General features: G+C 40.4%; 3 protein-coding genes across 6 annotated transcripts in view; 2 read left to right on the top strand and 1 right to left on the bottom strand.

Annotated features, from left to right (window-relative positions):
- The first annotated feature begins 1,158 nt into the window (after positions 1 to 1,158).
- Positions 1,159 to 11,160, top strand: six5 (SIX homeobox 5). Of its 2 annotated transcripts, none has more exons than XM_058387537.1 (3): positions 1,159 to 1,935; positions 6,313 to 7,781; positions 7,978 to 11,160. In XM_058387537.1, exons 1-3 carry the CDS (start codon positions 1,241 to 1,243, stop codon positions 8,655 to 8,657), a joined length of 2,844 nt encoding a protein of 947 aa, XP_058243520.1. In that variant the 5' UTR covers positions 1,159 to 1,240; the 3' UTR covers positions 8,658 to 11,160. The 2 variants fall into 2 exon arrangements, with proteins under 2 accessions (XP_058243520.1, XP_058243519.1); XM_058387536.1 differs by having other exon boundaries at positions 1,160 to 1,935; positions 7,960 to 11,160.
- A 3,107-nt stretch (positions 11,161 to 14,267) lies between these two features.
- On the top strand, positions 14,268 to 18,298 carry six9 (SIX homeobox 9). 3 transcript variants are annotated; one of them, XM_058387540.1, is made up of 4 exons: positions 14,268 to 14,839; positions 15,077 to 15,497; positions 16,691 to 16,795; positions 17,538 to 17,720. In XM_058387540.1, exons 2-4 carry the CDS (start codon positions 15,087 to 15,089, stop codon positions 17,574 to 17,576), a joined length of 555 nt encoding a protein of 184 aa, XP_058243523.1. In that variant the 5' UTR covers positions 14,268 to 14,839; positions 15,077 to 15,086; the 3' UTR covers positions 17,577 to 17,720. The 3 variants fall into 3 exon arrangements, with proteins under 3 accessions (XP_058243523.1, XP_058243522.1, XP_058243524.1); XM_058387539.1 differs by having other exon boundaries at positions 14,299 to 14,839; positions 16,691 to 16,854; positions 17,538 to 18,290; XM_058387541.1 differs by lacking the exon at positions 14,268 to 14,839 and having other exon boundaries at positions 15,078 to 15,497; positions 16,691 to 16,854; positions 17,538 to 18,298.
- Positions 18,299 to 20,034: 1,736 nt separating this feature from the next.
- The window catches only part of qpctla (glutaminyl-peptide cyclotransferase-like a), a 7,692-nt gene continuing 1,172 nt past the window's right edge, over positions 20,035 to 26,554 (bottom strand). Inside the window, exons 2-7 of the mRNA XM_058387538.1 lie at positions 25,560 to 25,706; positions 24,828 to 25,121; positions 23,584 to 23,745; positions 23,394 to 23,493; positions 22,473 to 22,589; positions 20,035 to 20,799 (exon numbers count right to left, since the gene is read on the bottom strand). Of these exons, the coding sequence (XP_058243521.1) occupies positions 20,654 to 20,799; positions 22,473 to 22,589; positions 23,394 to 23,493; positions 23,584 to 23,745; positions 24,828 to 25,121; positions 25,560 to 25,706 (966 nt within the window). The 3' untranslated portion in view covers positions 20,035 to 20,653. The remainder of the gene's footprint in view (positions 20,800 to 22,472; positions 22,590 to 23,393; positions 23,494 to 23,583; positions 23,746 to 24,827; positions 25,122 to 25,559; positions 25,707 to 26,554) is intronic.

The following is a 26,554-nucleotide window of genomic DNA, read 5'->3' as shown; positions in this document are numbered from 1 at the left end:
TGAGCAGTCATGTTGGAACAGGAAGTGGCCATCCCCAAACTATTCAACTGTTCAAGTCCCAAACCCTGTTCAAGAGACCAAGCCCAACCCCTGAATTCAATGATTTGGAGGGGTGTCCCAAAACCTTTGGCAACATAGTGTAGCTAGTCAGTTAATGTAACCTTTCTTTAAATACAGTTAAGCTTCAGCACACAACACTTTACCAGTCTTGGTTAGTTGGTTAACTTGTTTAGTTAACATAAAAACAGAAGTGTAGACATAGGGAAAAAATATTTTTTGTTCACTTTTGCATTTACTCAAGTGAATTACTACCTGATTTACTTGAGTCAGTATGGTCTTCCAGCACCTGATATTCACCATCAATTCTGATGTATTATTATACAAAGATGATATTTTACTATTTAATATTCTAGTCCAGTTTTTAGCAGTGGTGTTTCAGAGTACATTTTAGTTTATGTACATCCAGTTTTAAAAGCTGAATAATATAACTAAGATTTGAACTTCTCCCGCTTTTGGACTTATATGAAGATTTTTTGTCAATTTATTTATTAATATGAAGATGGATGGATTGTTGAGTAGTCTTTGACGAAACGTGAGGGGCGTGGCGCCTCAATCCACACACACACACACATTTACAACTCGCTTCAGTGATTCGATTCGCAGGAACAAACCTGCTTCAAGGAATCAAATGAACATGTTGATTCACTTGATTCATCGCCAATAGAAAAATATCAAGTAGGCGAATATACTTTTGCCATTACTTATATTCATTGGTTAATATTTAAACCTATTTTTGATGACTGTGAAATTGGCAACCTAGCTCTGCAATACAATTAGACAGCATCTATGTAGAAGTAGCATGTATAAAGCATTGTGTTGACAGATATCCCTGGCAAAGTAAGTGAAATGAAACATAACCGATGCTTTAATGCAAAGTTGTTGCCTAAAACCTCAGGGTTTTATTATAAGATAGATAGGATGAGATCACAATTTTAATATAAAAACTTGCTAGATTAGAGATTAGTCCTGAGTACGTGTCACTTTAATTTCACTTAAATAATAAGATAACTTTGCAAACCCGTAATAGACTCGCTTTTCAACAAACGATTCGTTCAAAAAAAAAAAAAAAAGGAGTCGACTCTTTCCCGAATCGTCCATCAGAGTATACCCGGAGAATGGGCTGAGGGAACGACGAGGAGGGAGGAGGAACCGAAAGAGAAAAAAAAAAGTTCAACTAAAAATGGCTTCCTTGTCTTTGGAGTCTCCAGAACAAACGGAGAATGGAAGCGCCGAGGAATCTGGACAATCAGAAGCCCGAGTCAAAGAGGAAAAGGACTCGGAGGAAGTTTCTGAGCGGCTGTTTGAGACCTTCCCAAAGTCCGCGCTCGGCTTTTCCAGTGAGCAGGTCGCCTGCGTATGCGAGGCTCTCCTGCAGGCGGGCAACGTGGATCGCCTGTGGAGCTTCCTGGCTACCATCCCTCCTTCGTCCGACGTGCTACGTGGCAACGAGACCCTGCTTAAGGCCCAGGCCCTGGTCGCCTTCCACCGCGAGGACTTTACAGAGTTGTACGCCATCTTAGAGAGCCGCGACTTCCACCCGAGCAACCACGGGTTCCTGCAGGACCTCTACCTGAGAGCGCGCTACAAGGAGGCGGAGAGGTCGCGGGGTCGCAGCCTGGGCGCAGTGGACAAGTACCGGCTGCGCAAAAAGTTTCCCCTTCCGAAGACCATCTGGGACGGAGAGGAGACAGTGTATTGTTTCAAGGAAAAGTCGCGCAACGCCCTGAAAGAGTGTTACAAAGTTAACCGGTACCCAACTCCGGACGAGAAGAAAAATCTGGCCAAACTTACCGGACTTTCTTTGACCCAAGTGAGCAACTGGTTCAAGAATCGGCGACAGAGGGACCGAACTCCATCCGGTACTAACAGCAAAAGGTAACTACCAATACACTGAGATATGAAGGTTTGGGTTTGATGGAGTTATTTATTATTTATTTATTTATTGCATATTTGTGGTTTGTGCTCGGTATTGGAGCTAGGTACCTTTCAGCTCACTCTCTCCGAGCCAAAACAAACCTCTTTTTTTTTTTGTTTTTAGTAGATCGGCGCACAATCAACTAATAGACATCAACACTGACAGTCATTTTTGCAACCCTCCTTTTTGTACTAAATACAACAGGGACAATTTGGCTTAGGATACATTTTTATTTATGCATTTCCTCTACCTCAGCAAAGCTAAACGCAGCAGTTACTGTGTAGCAGTAGGAACGCATCTGGACATTGTAGATTAATTATACTGCAGAAATAATAATGTCGCAAAAAGTAACCCTACAGTTTTGTTTGTGGTCTCGGTCTCAATAACGCGGCCTAGACTGGGAACGATGACGTTTGTGCTTTTCATTTTTTATTCATCCCGAGTTGGAAAGAAAAGTTGGTGCTCGGGTTTGATTATGCAGTGTGAGAGACACTTGGCTGAAATCAGGTCCGACTGACTGCAAGCGTGTTGCTTTGTTGTGAAATGTGAGCTCTCAGCACCCTGAAGTGTCTCAGGTTTCCAGCATGGCGACATCTCCCTGCGGTACACACTGCACAGGAATGTCAAAGCAGGGAATTTCAAGGAAAAGAAACATGCCAGCTGAAAACACCTTTACAAAACTGATTTCTAGGCAAGTCACTACACGATTAAACCAATAAACTGTGTTTAAGGCTGACCGGAGTTCATGAAGTTTTACACTTCCCATTCCTGAAGGATATTACAGAGGAATCGCCTAAAATGTTCATTAATCAATTTAATTGCTTTTCTTTTTAAGCTGAATAGTCCAGTAATAAACAACTTATTTTTTTAGTAGTATTTACATACTTATTTATACTTATACACTGACCAGGCATAACATTATGACCACCTGCCTAAGATTGTGTTGGTCCCCCCTTTTGATGCCAAACTGAGATAGACACCTTTCTATCAGAACCAGCATTAACTTCTTCAGCAATTTGAGCAACAGTAGCTCGTCTGTTGGATCGGAGGACATGGGCCTTGGCTCCCCATGTGAATCAGTGAGCCTTGACCACCCATGACCCTGTCGCCGGTTTACCACTGTTCCTTATTTTGGACCACTTTAGATAGATACTGACCACTGTAGACCGGGAACACCCCACATGAGCTGCAGTTTTGGAGATGCTCTGAGCCATCACAGTTCATCCCTTGTCAAACTCGCTCAAATCCTTATGCTTGGCCATTTCTCCTGCTTCTAACACATCAACTTTGAGGACAAAATGTTCACTTGCTGCCTAATATATCCCACCCACTAACAGGTGCCATGATGAGGAGATCATCAGTCTTATTCACTTCACTCTTGCCTTGTTTATTATTTCATTTGTAAAACGGATGTATAGTTTGCACCACATTCACCTAAGAAATTCCACAGCAAGGACTGCTCTAATTTCACTGTACTCAGTATTGTGACAAAAGAATCTTGAATGTCCAGATGATGTTTATTATATTTTTCTAACATCACCTATGACGCAAGTGCAGGCTGTAAATCAAATCAAAGGTTTAAACACTTTATGGCGAAAAGTTTGTAGACTGTTTGTGTTTGATTATCACACCTACATGTGCTAGCTGAACACACTGTTCTAGATTTTTCCCCCTTTTCTTTTATACAGTCCTCTACTATTCTCAGAAGGCTTTCCATTAGATTTTGTAGATTTAAAGTTATTTTGTGAAGAAAAACATTGGGAATTTTTCCTGTAAGTAGACATTTATTTAATGCTCCTTATTTAAGGAGTCACCTGTGTCAGGATGGATGTCTTTGCATTTTCTGTTATTTTTCAGTAACATGACAAGCTGCATTTTTCCCTCCTCTGTCTTATTAACTTCTGTTTGTCTTATTAAAATGACTGTTTATAGCTGCTTTAACATATATAATAACAGGAACTTGTATCAAGGACATTAACTGTATCTAAAAGGTTAAAAGTACAAGATTAATTAATAAATTAAGCATTGTGCAATAGTTGACCAGTTGCGGTGGTATAAAAGGAGTAAAGCACTACGGAATGTTCTGTTATGATGAGAGTAGCTGTGAATTACCAGTAAAAGTAAATATAGATTTTTCAGCAGTCAGATGGCAAAGGTCTATTGTTTGTTAAACAAAATTGCCATATTCACCTTCAATGTCATGCTTTTAAAAATGGAAAAAATATAAAAGAAAAGTCTTATGATAACTTAAATACCATCCCAGATTACTAAGACGATGAGATTTCTTTATATCCTTTAAAACCTTAAATAATTCATTGTAGGCTTGCACCTGGGATGGTCCAGCAAGGCTAAACTAGTGCCTTTGATTTTCTCTAAATTAGCCTTCCTTTAACCGTTGAATTTAGTTGTTCTTGAAGTAAAACAGCCATGTGGTTTTTTTCCCCCCATGCCTCTTATCACAAGTGTTTGTGGTTAGGCAATAATACTGTGATCACCACAGCTGCTCATAATCACTGCTGTCACTATAATGCAACTTTTAATCTAGTATTCAGGTTAGAAGGAGAACGTGGGTGTAGCTGCTGGAGGGCCAAATTGGTGCAATTTTTTCTCTCTACTTCAGTTTTATCCTTATCCATAGATGCTGATTTTTTGGATGTGTTCGGGACGAGGCTGATTGCAAGTCAAGCTAATTAGTTAGGAAGTCAGTGTTGCCACTTGTTGGTGCATAGCTGTGCCTTTCTATCGATCTGTAGCAAGATGAAACAAATCGCAATTATTTTACTTTACATTTTGCATCGCATGGACAATACGCAAAAAAAGTAAAGGACGCACCAAAGCAAGAAGGGTATTTATTGTTGCAGTGGAGGAGACTGCAGTGGAGGAGTAGAGGCTGGCCTAATGGCTTCAGCTTCAAAAAAAAAAAAGTGAGGAAGGTTTTAATAATTCATTCAGTCAGCATTTCATCCTGGCCAGGGCCACAGCAGATCCCGGAAACGCAAGGAGTGATGTGAAAATTTGGACTGGAAGTGCAACACACGCAAACACACACACACATTCACATTTGCATTCACACTTAGGGCAATTTAGCACAGACAATCCACTTATCACCTACATGTTTTTGGGAGGTGGGAGAAAACCAGAGAACCTTGAGGAAATGTGTGAAACTCTACACAGATGGTAAGGATCAGACCGGGAACCTTGGAGCTGTGAGGCATCAATAATGCCTGCTGTGTGGGTTTTTATTAATTATTCCCAATTAGTTGCAATTTTATGTATAGGGAAAAGAAGCAGTGGTATTATTTTGTGCCTGTACTTGTTAGTGTGTTGTACTATAAACAAAGGTATATTACATTTTATATATCTGTTTGCTGTTCAAGTTCACTTGTTTTGGCTGAATCCCATAAAATCAGCATCGGCGCAAATACAGAATGGAAAAGGCAAATATACTACCTCCTTTTATTTTGCGTTGCAAAACACAGTCAGAAACGCGCATCTCACCATGCACTCAAACAGCTCAGATGTTTACAAGAGGTTTTCATGGTAGCATTTCTGTTAAAATACACCGAAAGAGTCATGGTATAGCATCCATCTGCAAAAAAAAAACACATCACTATTCGAAATATGAACAGGAGTTCTGAGTAAACCAGTAACTACTGGTATATCTGGTGAAAGCTCTTATACCATCAGCTTAAGTGGCGTTTGAGGTATGAGTAAATTGAGGTTGCTGAGGTAGTAACATGGCAGATTTTATATTAATGCTTAGGTGTTCATTTTTTGTAAAGTTTGTGTATACAGGCCCTTTACAGTGTAAAATATATCTGTGTGTTTTTTAAATGCTGGGCAAATGTCAGGTCAGGTAAAATACAGCTGATCTTCAGAAGCTTTTTATTTATTTATTTATTTTTGGATCTTACAGCTTGCGTAAGTCCGAAGTAAGTGAATTCCAGTCATTGCAAATTATACAGAAAAAGAACAATTTGCTCTTTCTAGTTATGTAGTATTAACATTTTCTTTTAGGTCGTACTTCCTACAGCATCCTTTCTGTGTTGAGGTAAAGCGGTAGGTTTGGGACTTGTTTTGAAATCAGGAATTCAAGCCATTTAAATGTATGCAAAGCAGTACAAAGTAAACTAGGTCACAATGAGTAGGTATATATTTAAAAACAAAAACTGCCATGTTTTGTTGGTTCATTAGGCTTGTATTTATCAATTTGTAGTAGTAACTAAGTAGTAAGTTTTAGCATAAATCATGGAATAATCTGGGATTTGCCATACACACAAAATAAGCAGTATTTGTTTTCATCTTTTTCTTCTCTCTCTTTTCTCTCTCTCTCTTAGTGAATCTGATGGAAACCACAGCACAGAGGATGAGGCTAGTAAGGCTGATCTGGAAGACATTACTGACAAACCCACGACTCAAGAGGCTGGTGGCTCAACTGCTTCGCTTATATCCCTCTCTAGTGCCCCCTGTAGTACTGGAGGTCAACTCATTCTCAATAACACAGGGGGATTCCTTACAAGTCCTCATCCCCTGTTACTCAACGGGAGCCCATTACTATCAGGGACTGGAACCGGTGTCATTATTAATGGATTGACTCTGAGTGATGGTCATGCAGTTACCCTGAGTCCTGTGACTACCAACACTCCACTTTTACTCAATGGGGCTCAGGTTATATCTAAGGGTAGTGGGAACAATGGTGTCCCAGAAAACTGCATTATCAAAATGGAAACGCAGCCCAACCTTACTAGCACAGTCCCTGTCTCGTTGACCGAGGAAACGAAAGCAACCAACCATAATGTCTCTCCGCTGGACTTCATCACTGTTCCAGAGGCTATAAAGGCTGAAGATAGTACCCAAATGGTGTCTCCCTCCTCCATATCTACATCCACAATCTCCTCCACAGTGATGACTCACACCTCCCTTACTTCATTAGCATTGACTCAAAATGGCATCCTTTCTTCTGCAGTCACTCCATCTGGTGTAGTTAATTCCAACCCAGTGATGCAATCCACTCAACAGCCTGAGCTTGTGGTAGTAGCAACAGCAGGTTCCCAAATAAATCCTACTTCTTCTGTTTCACAAATAGCACCATCTTCCACTGTCTCTAGCTCTCAGGTTCTTTCTTTGCCCCAGGTGGTACCATCCATCCAGGGCATTCCAGTATCTCAGTTAGTACAGCACCCAGCAGGGACTCCAGTGTCTTGCCCTCAGCTGGTTCCAGTGTCTCCCATTACCACTCAACTGTCCCAAAGTTCCATTCCTCATTTTCAAAACCCCAATCTGCAAATTGGGCCCAGGCCTATTCAAGCTCAAAATGGATCCTCTGCGCTTGGGGAGAACACTGTTGTATCTGTTCCCCGGGTGCCTAATGGCCAGGCTCCACTGACACTTCAGTTAACAGACCAGTCAAATTTAGCCACCACCCCACAGATACAGACGCTGGGTACACAAGGCATTCCCATCTCCTCACCAACTCAAGTAGTTCCTGTTTCACAGTCCAAGGACACAGGGCAGCCTCAGCTCGTACCTTTGCCTCAACTCATGCCTGTATCCCCCATTGCTGGAGCATCTACAGGGACCATATCCTTCCCTCAGGTGGTCCCAGCAGCACCCTCATTCTCCATCCCATCTCCTGGAGGTGCTTTCCAAATCTTAACATCTGGCTCTGGAGGAGGAGTTGCTGTGCCTCAGGGGGCTATTAGGATAAGCCCCATAGGACCTCCTCAGAGTGTGCCTACAGCTGGTGCAATTCCTGGTGTCCAGCTTCTAAATTCAGGAGTTATTCAACTTCCCTCTGCTTCTCCAGGTAAGATACTGGACAGTATTGTTGAACCATATTAGATTTACCAAACATTTCAAAGTTCTTTGAAACCAAACATTAATGTTTACTGTTGGTTAGTACGTCAGCTACATTTACAAAAATAGATTTTTTCCCCACCACCAAATCAGAGAGCTTGATTGCATTATTCTGCTCTTGTTTTAAGGTAATTTCCTCTTGGCAGGTGGCAGTCCCTACCTGAGTGTTCAGAATGGCAAACTCATCCTCACCATCCCAGCTGGTTTCCAGTTTACCAGCATGCCTGTCAAATCCATCCCAGAAAATCCAGGCCCAAGCGCAAGCAGCAGCAGCAGTGGACTAGAACAAACCTCAACAGGAACATCACTACAAAATCAACCAGTCTCCCTATCCTCTGTCCAAACCTCTAGTCCATTTCAGTCATCTCCTTTAATTGGCTCATCTGCGCTTTACTGTAGTCCTGAGACTGGAGCCCTGGCTAATCCTACGCCAGGAGCCTCTCCAAACGCCTCAGACTCTCCGACTCCAACCCCTACTAGTGTTCTGCCATCCCAACAGACCCTCAGCCCTGAGAGCATGCTGTCATTCAGTCCCCTCTGCAGTGGGGTAGCCAGTGGTCCTCATCTCATTCAGCCTGCTTGGAGTCCTGTGCCCCTGTCATCTTCATCTGGACTCACACTGTTTGATGTACGTGGGAAAGGGGATCTACCCGAGGACCCGGCTTTATTGGGCTTACCAGGTGGGGAGTCCCTGCTATTGGGTACCCCTCCTCCAAGCGATGACATACATAGGGAATCTCATCTGGACGATGTGGAGATGGATGGAGACTCAAAGATTCTTACTCAACTGCAGTCAGTCCCTGTGGATGATGATTTGGGTTTGTAACTGTACTTCTCTTGGGCTGCCTTTTAGAAGCCCTCAGACAATCTTGATGCTCCACAGTACTCTGAATTTTGTATGAGTCACTGTATGGCATTAGAGGTAGGAATCAAGGTAAATCATACCTGATTTGATCTTTATAGATTCTTTAAAAAAAACAAAAACAGAACAACAGGTCAACCCACTTCTAGGCTTCTTGACTGTGTTGGATCCAACTTCATCTTCGTTTTGGGATTCACAAGAAGCGGTCATAGGCTGTGGAGGTTTTTCCCCCTCACAGAAAGACATGGGGATTAATGTCATGGAACATTTACCTTTTGGGCATTTACCCAACAGCTGGGCTATTTCTTTTTACAATATAAATCATGCATTGTAGCTTGAATTTACTATACAAGCGGTTTTTGTTTTATTAATTTATGAAGCTCCAAAGTTAATGTTTGTAATAAATCAAACATTCTAGTCAATCACTTTAAATGTAGCGCATTCAGAGGAGGCACTGCTGACTGGTTTATCCGAATGCTAGCTTTCAAGCTAGCTGTTAGCTTCCAACTCACACCAAGTTGGATAGGTTGGATCAAGTTGGATCAGATGTGGCACCTATCTAGAAGACAGTTTCTGTGTATTGTGAATTTTAGCCACATCTACAAAACTAAACTTGTTTATTGGAATTTAAGGCACATTTTAATGGGTACTTTAAGGGAATAATAAGTAATTTTTTTTTTTTTTTTGGTCACATACTGTCTCACTTCTGGGGCCTGTCTCAAAAAGTAGGATTTAGTTTGTTTAGCTAGCTGTCTTTGAGGTTATTTCGATCTTATCTCCAGACTATTATTTGCTTTTTACGCAATTAAATTGCTGTAGTGACTCATATTATGTGTTAGTTAACTTTTGTGGAAAGTTCTGGATTACAGAACTGGTATAGTGCTTCATCTGTGAGAAAATCTTCATTCAAAAATCAATTATTCCTTAGACAAGGCTGCTAAACTTTGACTGTGGAAACAGATTTAGCATTGCTTTAAAACTTTTAGAGGCATTTAGACAAGTCCCTTGGATTTACCTGATTATTTTTAAATAAGATATACAGTGGAAACTCTGCATAGGAATGCCCTCCCTAAAGAATTTGCAAGACGTCGGGATACGAAGCATTTTCGGCGTATGAACGAAACAAAATGAATGCCGGCTAAGTTTTGTGTACATCCAGGAGCTGAAGCCAAGCAAAGCTAACCGAAGCGAGTTTATGACTTTTACGATTTACTTTTTCAGTCACTGAAAGCTGTTTCGAAAGAGTCAACCCATGATACCGACATTTCCTTCGGCATGCGTTCAAAAGCTTGGTGGCACGACTTCCTGTGAGAAGCCTTGAGGAATGCTTGGCTTGGCTCAGTTCTTTGTAAGCAGCCATACAGTTTACATACGCTTCCTATTGGTAATATTGGTCATATTTTTGGGTGACTGGAACGGATTTACATTATTTCTTATGGGAAAATTTGTTTTGCAATACACCTTATGAACTCGCCTCCAGAACGAATTAAATCCGTATACCGAGGTTCCACTGTACATCTAATTTCCTTTTGGAATAACACAAATTTCACTCGCAGCCTCTGCTCTCACTGTTCTAGTATATTTATTTGCCAGCCTCAGCAAACATACTGCTTTGCTAAGTTGATTACAAGGTGGTCGTTTTACCATTTACCCAATAGGGCCATAAAGGGGGACTCGTACAGAAGTGCACTGAGCAAACAGAACAGTAATTTTCCTTAATCACAGCTATCATTAAAGGATCATCATAGTAAAATCTAATATCGCACAAGATTTTACAGGCATCATCCTGTGCATTGTGAGAAGTAATCTTAAAAGACGCCCTAGTGCATAACAAGCTTTAATGACGAACCCAGGACTTTTTTCAAAACCTCCTTTATGAGCCAGACACCTGGATAGGAGTGTGTGTTGACCTCGGAACATGAAGTAGCCTAACCTATACATCTTACGATCATTTCATTTTTCATGACGATTACATTTTACATGACGCTGTAATAGACTATGCTTATCGCTTTCTATAGGATTGCTTTAAAAGTTTTTTTGAAATTACGCCTGGATTTTCCAGACAGAGAGCTTGAGTTCCCTTTGTGTAGGATATTGAGCTGAAGTTATGAATCTTTAACCTTGTTCTATCCTTAATTGGAGGAGAGGCATGTTTTTATACAGTATACAACTGATTAAATACATTATAAGGTATTTCATCAGTCTTAGATACTTTTATCGTCCTTTCTCTCTCCTTTGCATTGTAATCATCTGCAGTGTGTATATACATTTTATTCTCTCATGTGCATCCAAAGACTGAACTAAAGCATTATTAGATTTCCTATGTAATGTTAGCCCATGTTATCTAATCTTTTTCCACACATGTACATTTGTTGTTGTTTTTTTTTTACTATTTAAATTATGCACCATAACTGTACAAAGAGTCTATTGCTAGACTCTAGACGCTTTTCATAGTTAGTGTCTGATTTAACAAACACTTCCATCCATCACTACAATGTAGCATATGCTGAGAAGGTACTGTTAGCCAAGTTAGTCGAAAGAAAAAGGGCTTATTCCTGTTAGATTTTATCGTTTTTATCTATGCAATGACTTTAAGTTGAAATCGGTGCTGCCAAGTTGGTATAAGTGTTTTGGTTTTTTTTTCCTAGACGTCTCCAGTTACTATAAAGATAAATCCTGCGAATCTGACATACCATTCAATGCGACTCACACTACACGTTCGTCAATCTGCAAATGTTTTCTATTTTAGGTAAGGCCAGCAATTTTTCGATGCTGTGTTGTCATATTTCATGAGTTACTTTATGTGTATGGAATACCATACACGTCAGTGGAATTGGCTGACTCATCATTTCTGGGTGCGCGCAAGGCTAAACGCTGTTCAATGAAATTGGACTCCGTGGCAGATTATGGTGCTTATTTTCCAGTAGGCCAACGTGTCATAATATTTTGCACAATTTTTTTTGCCATGAACTGTCATTTACTCTCCTTTCGGTAATATCATTGGTCCTACTGAAGCCATCGAGGGAACTTTCACAACACTATTGACCTATAACATTGTGACACTATTACAATCTTTATGTACTGTTATGTTGTGTTCATTCCATGTGCCTTTTTTTTTCGTTTTCTTGTACGTTTTCCTTGTCAGTGTATATTTAAAGCCGTATCGGGGTGGACAAATCACTAGTCTTGAGTGCCTGAAGCATGTAGGTTCAATGTTCAACAGGGTATTAATATACCTGGGTCTAGATACCATTTTTCAGAATCAGGAATATGAAGGGAAATAGTGACTAAGCTGAGCCAAGTACATTCGAGTGCAGCACAAAAACCTAATGTTAGCCAAAGACTTCCTGCTTTTTTTTTTTTTTTTGGTCTAAGGTGCAAATATGATTCAGATGATTCTGTAAAGGCTATAAAAAAGTATAAAACCACCCTTCCAGGGATTCAACCCCTATTTGAAGTGGCAATTAACATAATGTGCTTGCTGTACTTGAATCCAATCGTATTATTCACCACACTTTAGTCTATTTAAACAGATTTTCAGACAAACAAAACATGTTGGGAAGCTTTGACCGTTGGCCTGATGAATAAATTGATGATTTGTCCACCCCTGATTAATTAGTAATGAACCAGCATTGTGCTGTTGGTGAATCTGCAGAAGTTTATCAGAAACTCTTCATTTTCTATATATTTTCTGGAAATAGTTTGTATTTTAGAAATGTATTCACAAATAGGACATGTAGCATTTATATGCCAAAGGCTTGTATTACTATTTTTTTTTCCTGTTTTATTTCTTCCATGCACCTGAACAATGTGTTTTTCCCAGTATGTAAGAAACAAAGGGAATTTGTGTGCGTGTGTGTGTGCATGCATTGGCGTAAATGAGCAACAACTTTCCTGTTGCTGTTATTGAATGTTATTATTTTGTTTTTTGTGGCTGATTTTCACATACTTGTTACAGTACTATCAGCTCCACAAAGCCACAATCATCTCCATCCCAAGGAAAATATACATACAGCTGATCAAACCAAAGAATTTTGCAAAATGTACCTTAAATTTAATAAAGGGATTTTTGATTTCTTTTTCTTTTTCCTTGATCCCAGCATGATAAACATGGCGTATCTCTTTTAAAGAGTTGTTTTGTATTTGTTATAGTTATTCTATTTTTTTATATTCAACCTAAAAAAAAATTTTTTTGGCATTGTGTTAAATATACTTTGCAATGCAAGCTGTTTGGTCTCATTTTGTGGTTTCGCTGAATGCTTTCACATTTTATATTTACATTCACATTTGCATTTATTCATTTGTCAGATGCCTTTATCCAAAGCGACCATCTAGAGAGGCAGAACACGATTCAAACACAGAGCTGAACTCCTTTCACAAAATGAAGTCAGTCATCCAAGACCTGTTGGCTCCTTTTAGTTTTGCATTGGAATTACATGTCTCATGTCTACTGCTAGGCAAATGTCTTTTGAACTCTTGCAGTTTTCTCGTGTTTCTACAGTTTACTCAGTATTATTGCCCCAGGCCAAACAAATCGATTCAGAATAATAATCAAGTAAACCAAAACTTTGTGGAAATGATTAACTCCGCTCTCAGATCCTAGTGGGACTCTAGGAGTGTTTTAGTTAAGGCTGGGGCACATGAGGTAAAACCATCAAGTCTGTAGTTAAAAGATGATAGACAGTGCTGAAATTAACTGTACAGAATAAATATTTAGTGCGATGCAACTCTGTGACACCAGAGCGCTGATGAATTCTCTAATCGGTTTGGTCAGAGGTTGTGTCTATCAAAAGGAAAAGTGTGGGGGTTTTTTCCAAACAAAAGATATGCAAGGAGTCTCCAGTGCTAGTACATAGTACCACATAGTAGCATTTCAGAGTGTCCTTTAAGTAAAGCTTTAGGACAGAGGATGTGTTTTGCAGTTTCTCTGTTTTTTATATATATATATATATATAAATATAAATAATTACTGACCAGGCATAACATTATGACCACCTGCCTCATATTGTGTTGATCCTCCTTTTTGCTGCCAAAACAGCCCTGACCCATCATGCACTGTGTATTCTGACACCTTTCTATCAGAACCTGCATTAACTTCTTCAGCAATTTGAGCAACAGTAGCTCGTCTGTTGGATCGAATCGCACGGGCCAGCCTTCACTCCCCATGTGCAGCAATGAGGTTTGGCCATCCATGACCATGTCACCGGTTCACCAGTATCTTCCTTGAACCACTTTTGATAGATACTGACCACTGCAGACCGGGAACACCCCACAAGAGCTGTAGTTTTGGAGATGCTCTGATCCAGTCGTCTAGCCATCACAATTTGGCCCTTCATCAAACTCGCTCAGATCCTTACGCTTGCTCATTTTTCCTGCTTCTAACACATCAACCTTGAGGACAAAATGTTCACTTGCTGCCTAATATATCCCACCCACTAACAGGTGCCATGATGAGGAGATAATCACTGTTATTTATTACAGTGGCCATAATATTACGCCTGAACGGTGTATATAATAGCTGCTATAATGTAAGGATTATATGAACTAACTAGTACTCCACAGTAGTTCTTGATTTTTTATTTTTTATATTTCAATATTCAATATTAAAATATTGTTTCTATTGCACATAGATTTTAAGAGGACTATGTCAAACCTGCTTTCTTGGTGCACAGACTGCATTATTCAGGTGCGCTTTTGGAGGCAAATGACGTCCATCCCTCTGGCCTTCATTACATGTATGCCATGCAGGAGTCATCGCTAACCAAATCGGCTTAAACGTTGGTACCCTAATTTGAGTTGGAAATGGGAATGCTTTCAAATGTAAATGTGTTTATTTTCGATATGCCCCTCACTATTTAAGACAATCGGCAAGGCTCCTGGTTAACAGGTTTGTTTTGTTTTGTGGGTGCATGACTCAATGCAAAGTGTGTGTTAGTGCTTGTCAGTGTTTTCTTAACCCCCATGGGCTCCGGTTACCTGTGTGTACTTCATCGTGGGCGGATCTGCGGCTCAGGAAAGAACAGGTATAAGTCTGTGAAACCTCGTATGCTTGGACACACTCTCGGTTTCTCTGCTTGGCAGCACACAAAGGATTACAATGCAACTGGAACCTTCTTCTTGAAACCTTGAGGCCAATCTGAGAGAAGGTACATTTACGAAACCGTGTAGAAATGTGCACTGCGATTATATTTCGTGGCTTGAACTTTGAAATGGTACAATTGAGGCTTGAATTACTAATTCTAGAAATAATACTGTAATATCCTCTCTAACTATAACTATTGACATGGATTAATGTCCAATATTGAGTAAGCTACAGAAATTAAATTCCAGTTATTTACTTTTTCTGATCTGCCTAACCACATGAAATCAAATCTCTCCTCCAGATTTCTCACCATGGCAATGGGTTTTACCCAGGACCAGGTGGCGTGTGTGTGTGAGGTTCTGCTTCAAAGTGGGTATATCGACCGCTTATCCTCATTCCTCCGTTCTGTACCTTCTCTCTCCACCTGCCCTCCTTCCTCGTACCTGAGCACACAGCACAGCATGGAGAGCGTCCTGAAGGCGCAGGCAGCTGTGGCCTTCCACCAGGGCCGCTTCAGCGATCTCTACGCTCTCATCGAGGGCAACGTGTTCTCCCCACGCAGTCACTCGCTCCTACAGCAGCTGTGGCTCCGGGCGCGTTACCTGGAGGCCGAGCTGCAACGAGGGCGCCCTCTTGGAGCTGTGGGCAAATATCGCGTACGGCGAAAGTTCCCTCTGCCTCGAACCATCTGGGATGGAGAAGAGACCAGCTACTGCTTCAAGGTAGGATCTGTTCATTGGGGTCTTCATAGAAAGGTCCTTATAAATACACTTAAGTGATGATGCTTAAGACAAGTGGTTCAACATTTGCTACCACTAGACTAAAAATAACCTGATGTTAAAGGAATACTCCAGCAGTTTCAATCTAATGTTCTGTAGCTGTAGTATATGGATTACCATGAACAAGAATTTCAACATAGCTCATTTATAATGGAGGTCTAGGAGCATTTGTTTAATTCTGTCCATAAACATCCACAACTTATATAGAATGATTTCAAAAGTACAACCTTACAATAAAAACACTAAATATTAAGATCTTTGCATGAGACAGACATGAGAAAAAGCCTCACGGAAGATGTTAAGGACTTTTATCCAACAGTAAAAAAAATAAATAAAAGACCTCCACTTACTTATCTTTCCTTAAAGGTATTGTGGTATCCATGTGCAATAGACTTCTTTGGAAAAACTAGTCCCGTTTCCTCAGAGTGAAATAATAATACAGATTTACAGATTTAAATGGATGTGTTCATGAAAAAAATATTCTGCAAACATTTTATGTTACATAAATGTTCATCAGGGGAGTTCAGCTTCCTACTTCCCTCAGACATCTACTGTTGCATGACATTTGAGGAAATCAGACTTCATACACATTCCTGTATTTTTAATGAGCAGACATTTAAAGCTGACCTGTTTTGCAACATGCCATGATTGATAAAGGTGTTAAACATTAAATCAGGCCAAAATTATTTCATTTAGAATGATATATATATATATATATATGTCTAAATGATATTATTAAACTCATGTACTGATTTGTGACACATATTGAATAGAAATATAATGAAGATGGAATTAAAAAAGAATATCATGTCATTGAAGCGGATGTGAGTTTTAAGTCTGATCTTGGATCATTTTCCTAATGAAGTCTAGTATGATATTGTGTGTGCTGTATATATATATATATATATATAATATAATAATAATGTAAAATCCAGACTGGAGTGTTCCTGTAAGCATTTAATAAACTGTTAGTGGTCAGAGAGTGGTCATGCTAAATAAATCTCTCTCTTTGGAACCAGTTTGTACTTTCACACCAAATGAAATCTGTGAAACGTTATACTCCTAGCGTCATTATATCAAGCTTATAATAAAATGTTGAGCCATCATGCTGAATGTGTGTGTGTGTGTATTTGCAGGAGAAGTCCCGGTGTGTGCTGAGAGAGTGGTACTGTAGGAAACCCTACCCCTCACCCAGAGAGAAGCGGGAGTTAGCCACAGCGACTGGTCTCACAGCCACTCAGGTCAGCAACTGGTTCAAGAACCGCCGTCAGCGGGACAGAGCTGCTCAGGGCCGCAAAGGGTGAGGGAACGTACAGCGTCATCTTCTGGTTTAAGATACAGTAGAGTTCCTCAATCTTGATATCATTCAAGAATGCTTACACAATGTCTGCTTTGAAAATGGAGTCTTTGCTTAGACACTACTGTCTAATTAACTAATGTACATAATGATGAAAGTCTGCCTTCTTTATATAAGTGGCACATTGTCTTAGTACGGTTTGGTGTAATCCAAGTGCTAGGGAGAAATTTAAAGGAGGAATTGTACCCAAAAAAAACCAACAAAAACATCTGCGTATGCTTTATTACAACAGTTGTGTGGTTTAATGATGTCCTTTTGAAGCAAGTATAGATTTTAGAGAGGAAAATATAGTCTTGAATTTATGTAAAATAGATGGATACTTCAGCTCTTCATAGCTCCAAGTGCAATAACAACAAGACACCGGACATGTCTCGGATGATCGACTAGGTAGATTGGAGGCAAATTTTCTTGCTGAACTATTTATTTTACAAGGTATTCTCTCAGGTTAGAAGTGGCAAATTTGTGCATGTAGACAATACATTGTGTGAAACTTCAATTGAAATTGCTTTACTGAAAACTCCTTTATTCATTACTACTGCTTTCCTGACCTCACCCTGTCCTATCATGCATAGAATTTGCTTGGAAATTCTGAGCTGCTTTTTTTTTCTCTTCCTCTTCTATCACAGGCAAATGGAGGATGCTGTTCCAGAGTGCTTGAGCTCTGACGGCGCGACTAGAGGGTCACTCCACAGGTCCGACGATGACCTTTCACCTCCACCGAGCCCTAGCTCGAGGGGAGAACTGTTGCCCTGCTCTCAGCTCTCCTCGGTTCAGCCTCCACCTCTCAGGCACCTGGGAACAGCTCACTATTTTTCCTACTGAGGCGACTCGAGCCTTCAGTGCAGACTAAACACACTTCAGTGAGCTGGAGTATGAACACAGACAGACAGATACTGCCCCCTAGTGATAAGAAAGCAGACATTCCCTCACAGTCTGATTCGTCTGTGTTGGATATACTGTACAAGTCTGATCGTGAAGACTTTGACTTTGTATGCTACAGGAAATTGCTTCATGGTGTAATATAATAATTTCTTGTATTTTTTCACTGACTTTTGTATCAAACCATGTTTACTTCATAGTCCAGGATTGTGAGATGCTTTTGTTCTCCAAGAAGGTGCTGCAGTAAACTGTTACGTATTTCAATTCATCTGTTACTTCTACTTAAGTACCACATTACCCCAAAAAGTACCAAAAAATACAACTTTTTGTATAGAAAATTGTATAAATTCAGACATTCTTTTGGGCATATTGTGCACTGCACTGGTTTTACAAAGATGTTATGGTAGTGAATAGGAAGCCATTTTGCATTTGAGCTGAGTCGGAGGAGCTTAAAATAAATAAATAAATGAATAAAAACAACTTCTTTATGAAGAAAAAAAAATGCTCAAATTTGAAAGAATGCCTCCTTGCTTTCATTTCAATTTTCATTGCTTAAAAACATGAACAAATTCCCCGTCACATGAATCCATGGTGTAGCACTACTGCGAAAATTCCTTCAGTATTTGCCAGTAAATGCAATTAAATAATAAATCTTCAAATACAAGGAATTTGCTCACCCTTGCTAGTCTCTAGTCTTTGCTAAGACTAGCCGTGCCACCTAGCTAGCAAGCAGAGAATGTAGCACAAAAACATCTCTTTATTGACAAGACCAGCTTTTGTATAGTGTAACATTCATAAATCTAGCAAATGCATGTTTAAATCTTCATTTATTTCCAATGAACATCATCATCATCCTCACAGCTCATCCAGAAATACAATATAAATCTGATCATGTAATAACTAGCATGCTACATGAGCAGCTGTTTCGACAAGGTTGGCTTTCACTCAAATAGTTAATCAAACATATGTTAAAGTTTTGGGTAATCTGCTTATTTACTGGCTAATTATAACTGGATTTAAAGCAGGATTGCTACTTCAATAGTTACAGGAAAGGTATGAAAAGTTAAGCAGAAGAGTGAAAAAAGCTGTTTATAAAGAGAATTTAAAGTGTTTTGAGGATTAAACACTGATATAAAATGACAGATGATCCATTTCTGACAGAAGGAGTAGCTAACCCCAGACACAAACGTTAATGCTTCAGCATACCAAGACATTTTGGACAATTCCATGCTCCCAACTTTGTGGGAACAGTTTAGATGAATGTTCACAATGAATACATTGTGGCTTAGTCTGTAAAACATGAGCCAAGACTTTGCCTTAATTTTCTTCTCAAATTTCTTCCATTTTTCTACCTGCTCTAGCTGAAAGAAAACTATTATAATTATTTCTTCATAGACATGTGCTAATTATCTGACAGACAATATGTAATATTGCATGCATGATATTGTGATTAGTGAAAGATCATGAACTCCTCCAGTTGATCAGGATTGGGCAGCTTAAGTAGGCAGCAGTTCTGGACAAGGTGAAGTCTGTTTCAGCCTGAAGGCAACAAGGACCTCTGTTTTCTAAGGGCATCTCCTTCAGTTTTAAATCAGCAGCACATGCTTCTTAGACATGTCATTCCTGTCAAAAGTGTACACACTGGACTGGTTGTGTCTAACAAGAAGTACACTATTTCTGAAAAGTAAATAAGAAACAAGTAGAACTCGACAACAGCGCTGACCAGAATGCTTCTTCAAATCTAGCCCTTCTTATTACTAATCGAACAGGATGAATGCTACAGTAGAAAGCTTGTGGCTTTAAATCATTATAATGTAAATTTTGCAGTTATTGTTAAGTAGCCTTTACTTGTCACATATACATTACTGCACAGTGAAATTCTTTCTTCACATATCCCATCCTTGGGGGTTGGGGTCAGAGCGCAGGGTCAGCCATGACACGGCACCCCTGGAGCATCTTCAGAGTCGCAGTGAGATCCATATCCTGAGGAACACCGGGCACATGGCAGGAATACAGCCTGAATGGGACACCTAGTTCATTACAGGCCACCATGAATACACACACACACACACCCATAACTTCATCATAGACCGTTTACTTACCGGCATGTTTTTGGGAGGTGGGAGAAAACCAGAAAACTCGGAGGAAACCAAAGCGGCTGCTCAAGTTCGAACCAGGGACCCTGACCATTTAAAGCTAGGTTACGGTCTGCACACGTGACCAAGGAATAATCGTAGACAGTAATTACACAGTAGATATTTTATTGCTATTTATATGAAATATATAGCTGCTCAAATAAAGGTTTATTAGCTTTAGCAATCTAGCTCACATTCAGTTTGTGTTCTCAATTCCAGTTGAACTCATTTAAGTGGAAACATGCATAACAGTTCCAGATTAGGCACGGGCAAACAGCACATGGTCTATCAGTAAGTAGATTTTGGTACGGCTCCACATATTCCCGTTTCACCGGAAATGAAATATGAGGTCGCTCTCAATCTCACAGGTCCTGCTGATATCTTAATAACAACATTTATTATTAAGATTCATTCAAATCTAACCAGCACTGCCTAAGCGACAGGTTAGCAAATAATGGCTCAAACTTACGCAGTAAGTCAAATGAACAGGCTCACCACAGTCTGCGTCTTCATTTTAGCATGACCCGATCAGCTGCCAAAGCATGTGTGTTTATGGCTCTTGTTTCAGCAGATAAAATAATAAAAAATAAATCATACCACTTTTCCACAGCAGATGCTGTGCCTGTATGTAACCAAGAGGTAATACATCATCGCTATTGTCCGTAGTCTGTAACATACAGAGAGTCACTCCATACACGTGTGTGTTCAGGAGCAGAGTCTGAGTCAGCTCAGAGGTGCAGGTATTCAGCCAGGAAGATGGCTAGGATCTTGGTGAGGTTCTCGACCGTGGGCCGGTGCATGTTCTCCTCAGTGTCCTCGAGCGTGTGCCAGAACGGAGGGAATGGTGTAGAGATCAAGTGCAGCACCGGTACACCTGTGGGATGGCATGCACGTGTTTAGGAATGTTAGTAGAGCCTTCATTATGGTTAAGGATACCCTAAAGACCCTAAAGTTCTCAAATCTCAACTGTCCTCAGAAGATAATGCTGCAGATTTGTAATGCTGCTGTAATCCTAAAGACTGTCCTGTGCTGTCACTATCATTTCAACACACTTAGTGCTGTTTTTCTTTACTCTTCTACACCTGTATCCTGTAATGATTTATACTCCAACTATCTGCTGCCACACAGAACAGGATGAGTTGGATTGGGTTCCTTTCTCTGGGTTCTCTCAAGGTTACTTCCTCATGACGTGTAAGTTTTCTTCTCGTCATTTTAATATCTGCCATGCTCAAGTCCCAGCCCCTTATGCTACATTTGACTAAAATGTATAACTCAGAATTTCCTACATCCATTTAGCAAAAAACAAAGAAACACTCCCTCGAGTCAGAGTTCAACCCTGAGTTGGCGTCAAATTGACATGGCTGCTAACAGCATCAGCAGTGAACCAAGTAGTGCTTCTTACCTTTAAACGAATTATGCCGTGTATATACACTAGCGTATTTGCTTTAGTGAAACCAACATAGAGATATATTCGCTTGTTGAACCTGTAACACTGACTACAATTTGCTGTTTTGCAGAAGGACACGGTTAGCTGGATAGGTTGTTGCTAATAAAAAACAAAAACATGGAGGCACCCGTGGTTTTTACCACTCTGCAGTTTGAACACACGTTTTGACGTCCTGCTTCAAAGCTAAATCGAACCTAAAATCTTCAGATAAATAAATGTAAATGCAAGCTTTACCGGGTAAACAATTTGATAACTTCGGGTTAAATCAGCAGCAAAAAAGCAAGAATTGTTTCAAACTGTTAGATTCACCAAGAAGAATGATTAGCTACACCAAATATTATTATTATTATAACTGATCCAGAAGTGATTATATGAATAAAAGAGATATAGTTACACAGTTCTATAGGTGAACAACCTATTAGATAACATTTATATAACATTTGTAAAACTGTGTGAGATATACACGATGCTTGGTGAGGATCTTCTTTTTATCTATGTATTGCCAGGATATAGGCCAACTACTGAGTTATATCTCAATCATTTTATCTTATATCAGCAATTACAGTGCTAGATCTACTGCCTGATTTCAGTTCAGTTCCCAGAGAGCATTCAGAGCTCGCTATAACTGCTTTCTGTTTATGCTCTTTGTATTGTAAAATACTTTGCTTCCCTTCTTTAAATACCTTTAAAACTTTGGTACAAACCACCCTAATGGGACCATGTTGCTGCTTTACATTATTCTTGACCTAAGGTGAAAAGTGTTATTGATATTGCTGCTATTGTATTGTAGGTGTGTTATTTATGTGTGAAACTGTTATGTGAAATTCCCTGGAAGACGAGATCTTGTATCTCAGTGGGACTTTCCTGGCCCATATTTTGTCCCCAGACACACAAGTATATTCAAACCTCAGAACATGGAGTTAAACCAAAACAGAGTTGCGTCTCAGTTGAACAGATGTCGACCTTGGATTTCAGTGCACTTTTCTTCTCTGATATATCGACTATTAAGTCCAGCAGCGGTGGCTGATATGAGGACAAGGTCATTATGCATGCTGAAATTCATGTGTTTGGGGCTTAGGTTAGTGTGTGTTGCCACTCACCTCTGAGCAAAAACGGAACATGGTCATCCTGCACTGGTCCCAGATATATGTCCTTCCTGAAGTAGTTTTGTTCTGAACCATGTGAGGACAGTAAGCCCTGGCGGTGCAGCCTCCTCTCTAAAACATTGAGCAAAAACTGTTTATTATTTTTCCTAACTACAAAAGCAGACCTAGCCTACAGTGCTGCCAGACTCCCGAAACACCAAAGGCAACTAAAGTTTTAAACGTATTTCGTCATTTAACACTCATGAGAATTCACTAACAGCCTTCTTTTCCAGACAGTAAGACAGCATACGTTTGGCCTGTTCTTGTTTTAGCCTTATCCTAAAGCCTGCTTCATAAGACCGAATATTTTCCGACATAATGGAAAAATCACACAGCTGTCATTATATTACATTACTCAGAACTGCTTGGCAAATCGGTGCAACTTGCACTGCAGCATATGTAGAAGATTTCACGCTAGAGCAAAAAAGTAAACACACCAGCGAAAAGCACACACAAACAGGACTGCTTTTGATCTGTCAACACGCCAGACTGAAAAGCTGAAACTTTACTGCATTTTTCTGGCACTGCTTGCTCTCTTGATGAACAATAAATAGCAGGGCATTGCAATTATTCCGTGTGTAATCTACCCACAAAATTGAAAGAACATTAAATACGATACATTTCATTAGTAGCATGTGTCCCACTGTGAAAAAACAAAATCTGCACTGCATTCCTCGTAGATCTCTTGACCTCTTCAAGGAAAAACAATCAGCACAACACATTAACTTGGTCATACTACGGAAAGTTCTGCACTGACCGAGTAATTTCTGGTTTATTTTAGGCTTAGGGAAACACACAAAAAAACTGTAGCACTGTTCAGTCTCATGTACTTGACTGATGTGTTTATAAAGCAAAGAGCACAGAGAAACTGCTGACCTGCAGCTATAAGACGATCAAACCAGTGAGCTGTGTTATCGAAATGATTGACAATCAGAGGCTCTGCAGCTCCGAGTAAGTCCAGCAGCACGAACAGATCCTGAAAGACACACAATACAAAATCTATGCCTTCCCGTAAAAACGATATGATGTAACGTCTGGACTTTACAAAGAGGGTTGGTGGCCTCACCACTGCCTGCAGCTGCGTGGTGTGTGTGGAGCCTGAAGGATGAGCCGTGTGAGCCATGAGTTCAGCCAGATGACGTGAGCCGTACAGAGAGTCTGTATCTGTCCATTCCTCAAACGCTTCCTCTCCGTCGAAAAACACGAGCTGCAGCGTCAACGCAGACCTCTGCAGGACGGGAAGAAGGGGTTGCATAAGAGAGAGAAATAGAGAATGAGTTAGGTTAGTGGAGCAGATAGAACACCACTTATAACTCAGCACAATGCAGTGTTCGCATATCCCCACAGAGTGTCTGAGATCTGAGTAAAAACACATGCACTGCTGAATTTTCCTGAAGTGTAGTATTACTGTAGCTAAATGTGGCAATGCCTAGGACAAAATTATAAGGACGCAGTTTGTGTGAAACATGTTTCTTGTCCACAAGGTCACTAGTATTTTTTCTGTTGATTTGGAGGAGGTCCAGAGAACACACCACTCTCACTGAAACCAACAGACACAGAGGCTATGGCTATTTTACTGGAACTAACAGATACAGAAGCCACATCTTTTGTTATTAGAACCAACAGACACAAAGGCCACGCCTGTTTTTTATTGGAAGTAACAGACACAGAGGCCACGCCTATTTTTTATTGGAAGTAACAGACACAGAGGCCACGCCTGTTTTTTATTGTAACTAACAGACCCAGAGGCCACGCCTCTTTTATTAGACCTAACAGACACAGAGGCCACGCCTATTTTTTATTGGAAGTAACAGACACACAGGCCACGTCTTTTTTTATTGGAACTAACAGACCCAGAGGCCATGTCTATTTGATTAAAACTAACAAACACAGAGGCCACGCCTCTTTTATAAGAACTAACAGACACAGAAGCCACGCCTCTTTTACTGAAACTAACAGACATCTCTTTTATTGAACTAATAGACTACCATACACACAGGCCACACCTCTTTTTTATTATCAGACACAGAGACCACAACTCCTTAAATGGGACTGACAGATATGTGGGTGTGGCCACTGCATTTTTCTGGGAGTGACAGACATAAAGGCCCTGGATCTTTTACTGGGACTGACAGCACATTGATACTGTTTTTTTTAATAACAAGACAACTACTTTCCCTGACCTCCACCTTGATTTTACCTGAATTACACATATCCAACATCAAAATATCATCAATATCTCTCACATAGACTTTTACACAAGCCTCCTGTGTGTTCACTACTGATCCTGATGTTCTAGACAGTGTTTACCTGCTGTTTCAGAGATCTCAGCTGCGTGTCCAGCGCTGATGCCAGCTCCAGCAGCATGGCACAGGGTACGGCTGAATCACTGGCCCCGATAAACACTCGCTGTGGGTCTTTAGGGTCTCGAGGTAAGATTTTGGAATCATGGTGGCAGGCAAGAAGGAGCCTGCGGGGGGCAGAGGGGTCGAGCACAGCCAGGACATTACTGAAGGTCACGGGTCCTTTGGGAGTAGATGACTGGAATGAGTCTTCTTCTACAGTCCAGCCTGCAGAGAGGGAGCGCAGCTGGGAGACGATGTGCTGAAGACATTAAAGCATGAAGAGAGATCAGTGTGAATCACTACTGCAGTCATAAATCATCAATGTCCTCTACAGTCTCTGGTGCTCCAAGTTTATGGAGACATTTAGGTGTTGAATAAAATTGCAATCTAGGTAATGGATCAAAGACTCGACAGCAGGAAATAAGAGGGAAGACTAGAGCTTAGTACAAGTTGTTGTACACAGCACAACCTATATGATATGTAGAATAATTTAAGAACTGTCAAAGATAGGGAGAACTCTGACAACTTGGCCTGAAGTTCTGACTGTTTTCTGCTTTGCATTTGATTAGAATAGCCTATTCCATTAAAGACTCCTGAGTAGGATTTGTTGAGCATTAGAGAGGAGACAAGAAGGTGATGGGGAATTTATAGAAAGCTAATGAAGCAGGACGTTAAGATAAAGGTTTTGGAATCTTACCTGGAGTACGGCTTTGCTCCCTGCCGTACCTGGAACCCTCTCAATCAGTATGGGCCGCAGGTGGGTCTCCCAAAGCCGAGTGCTGTCCACCTGAGCAGCAAGGTGGCGCACCTGGGTCAGAGATAACTTCCTGGGTTTGTGGGAGAACTAAATAGACAGAAATAGTTTAGAAGAAATAGATTAATTCCTTTAGCTCTCTTCTTAGTTCAAATCTCAGGACTTCTGAAGACCCATAAAAGACAGCATTTCATACCTATGGAATGATATAGGAACTCATGCAGAGCCAGTGAACCCTACAGTATTAGCAGGGATGCATTGGTATTGTCCAAGATCATGCTCATCATAGAAAAAAATGACGAGGGAAAACGAGGTAACGAAAACAACAAAACAAACTTTACATATCCAGCTCATTTTCCGCAGCAACTCTACACAATCCAAGATAAGTAATGCTACCTACTTCACTTCATTGCTTATCAACTGGCTGAGCCTAGTAGGTTAAGTTCATGGTTCATGGCCACTTTGCAAACTGGTGAAATATTGAGGGTATTTTACTGTTTACTTATTAAGTTAATATTTATCATCAGGGCTGAATAGTAGCTCACCGGTTAAATCCTCACCTCACCTCATCTGCTTGCATGGATTTCTTCTGGATTCTCTGGTTTCTCCCACATCACAAAACATGCAGATAGTTGAACAGACAATTCTAAAGAGTCTTGGGTGTGTGTACGGTGCCCAGTGTTCTAGGGGTGTGGTAGCTTAGTGGTTAAGGCGTTGGACTACTGATCTGAAGTTTGTGATTCACAGGTCTCCTGGGAAAGGTTGTGTCTCAGATCCCAGTCCATCTCAGTGCACCACTGCTGGACCACTGAGCAAGGCTCTTAATCCTCAATTTCTCACTTGTATATTAAAAAAATGAGATGAATTCTAAGTCACTCTAGATAAGGGCGTCTACCAAATGGCAGAAATGTAAATGTTCCCAAAAACATGCAGGTAGG

Source organism: Hemibagrus wyckioides, linkage group LG04 (assembly GCF_019097595.1).
Source record: "Hemibagrus wyckioides isolate EC202008001 linkage group LG04, SWU_Hwy_1.0, whole genome shotgun sequence".
NCBI lineage: Eukaryota > Metazoa > Chordata > Actinopteri > Siluriformes > Bagridae > Hemibagrus > Hemibagrus wyckioides.
This window is presented reverse-complemented; position numbering and strand designations above follow the sequence as displayed.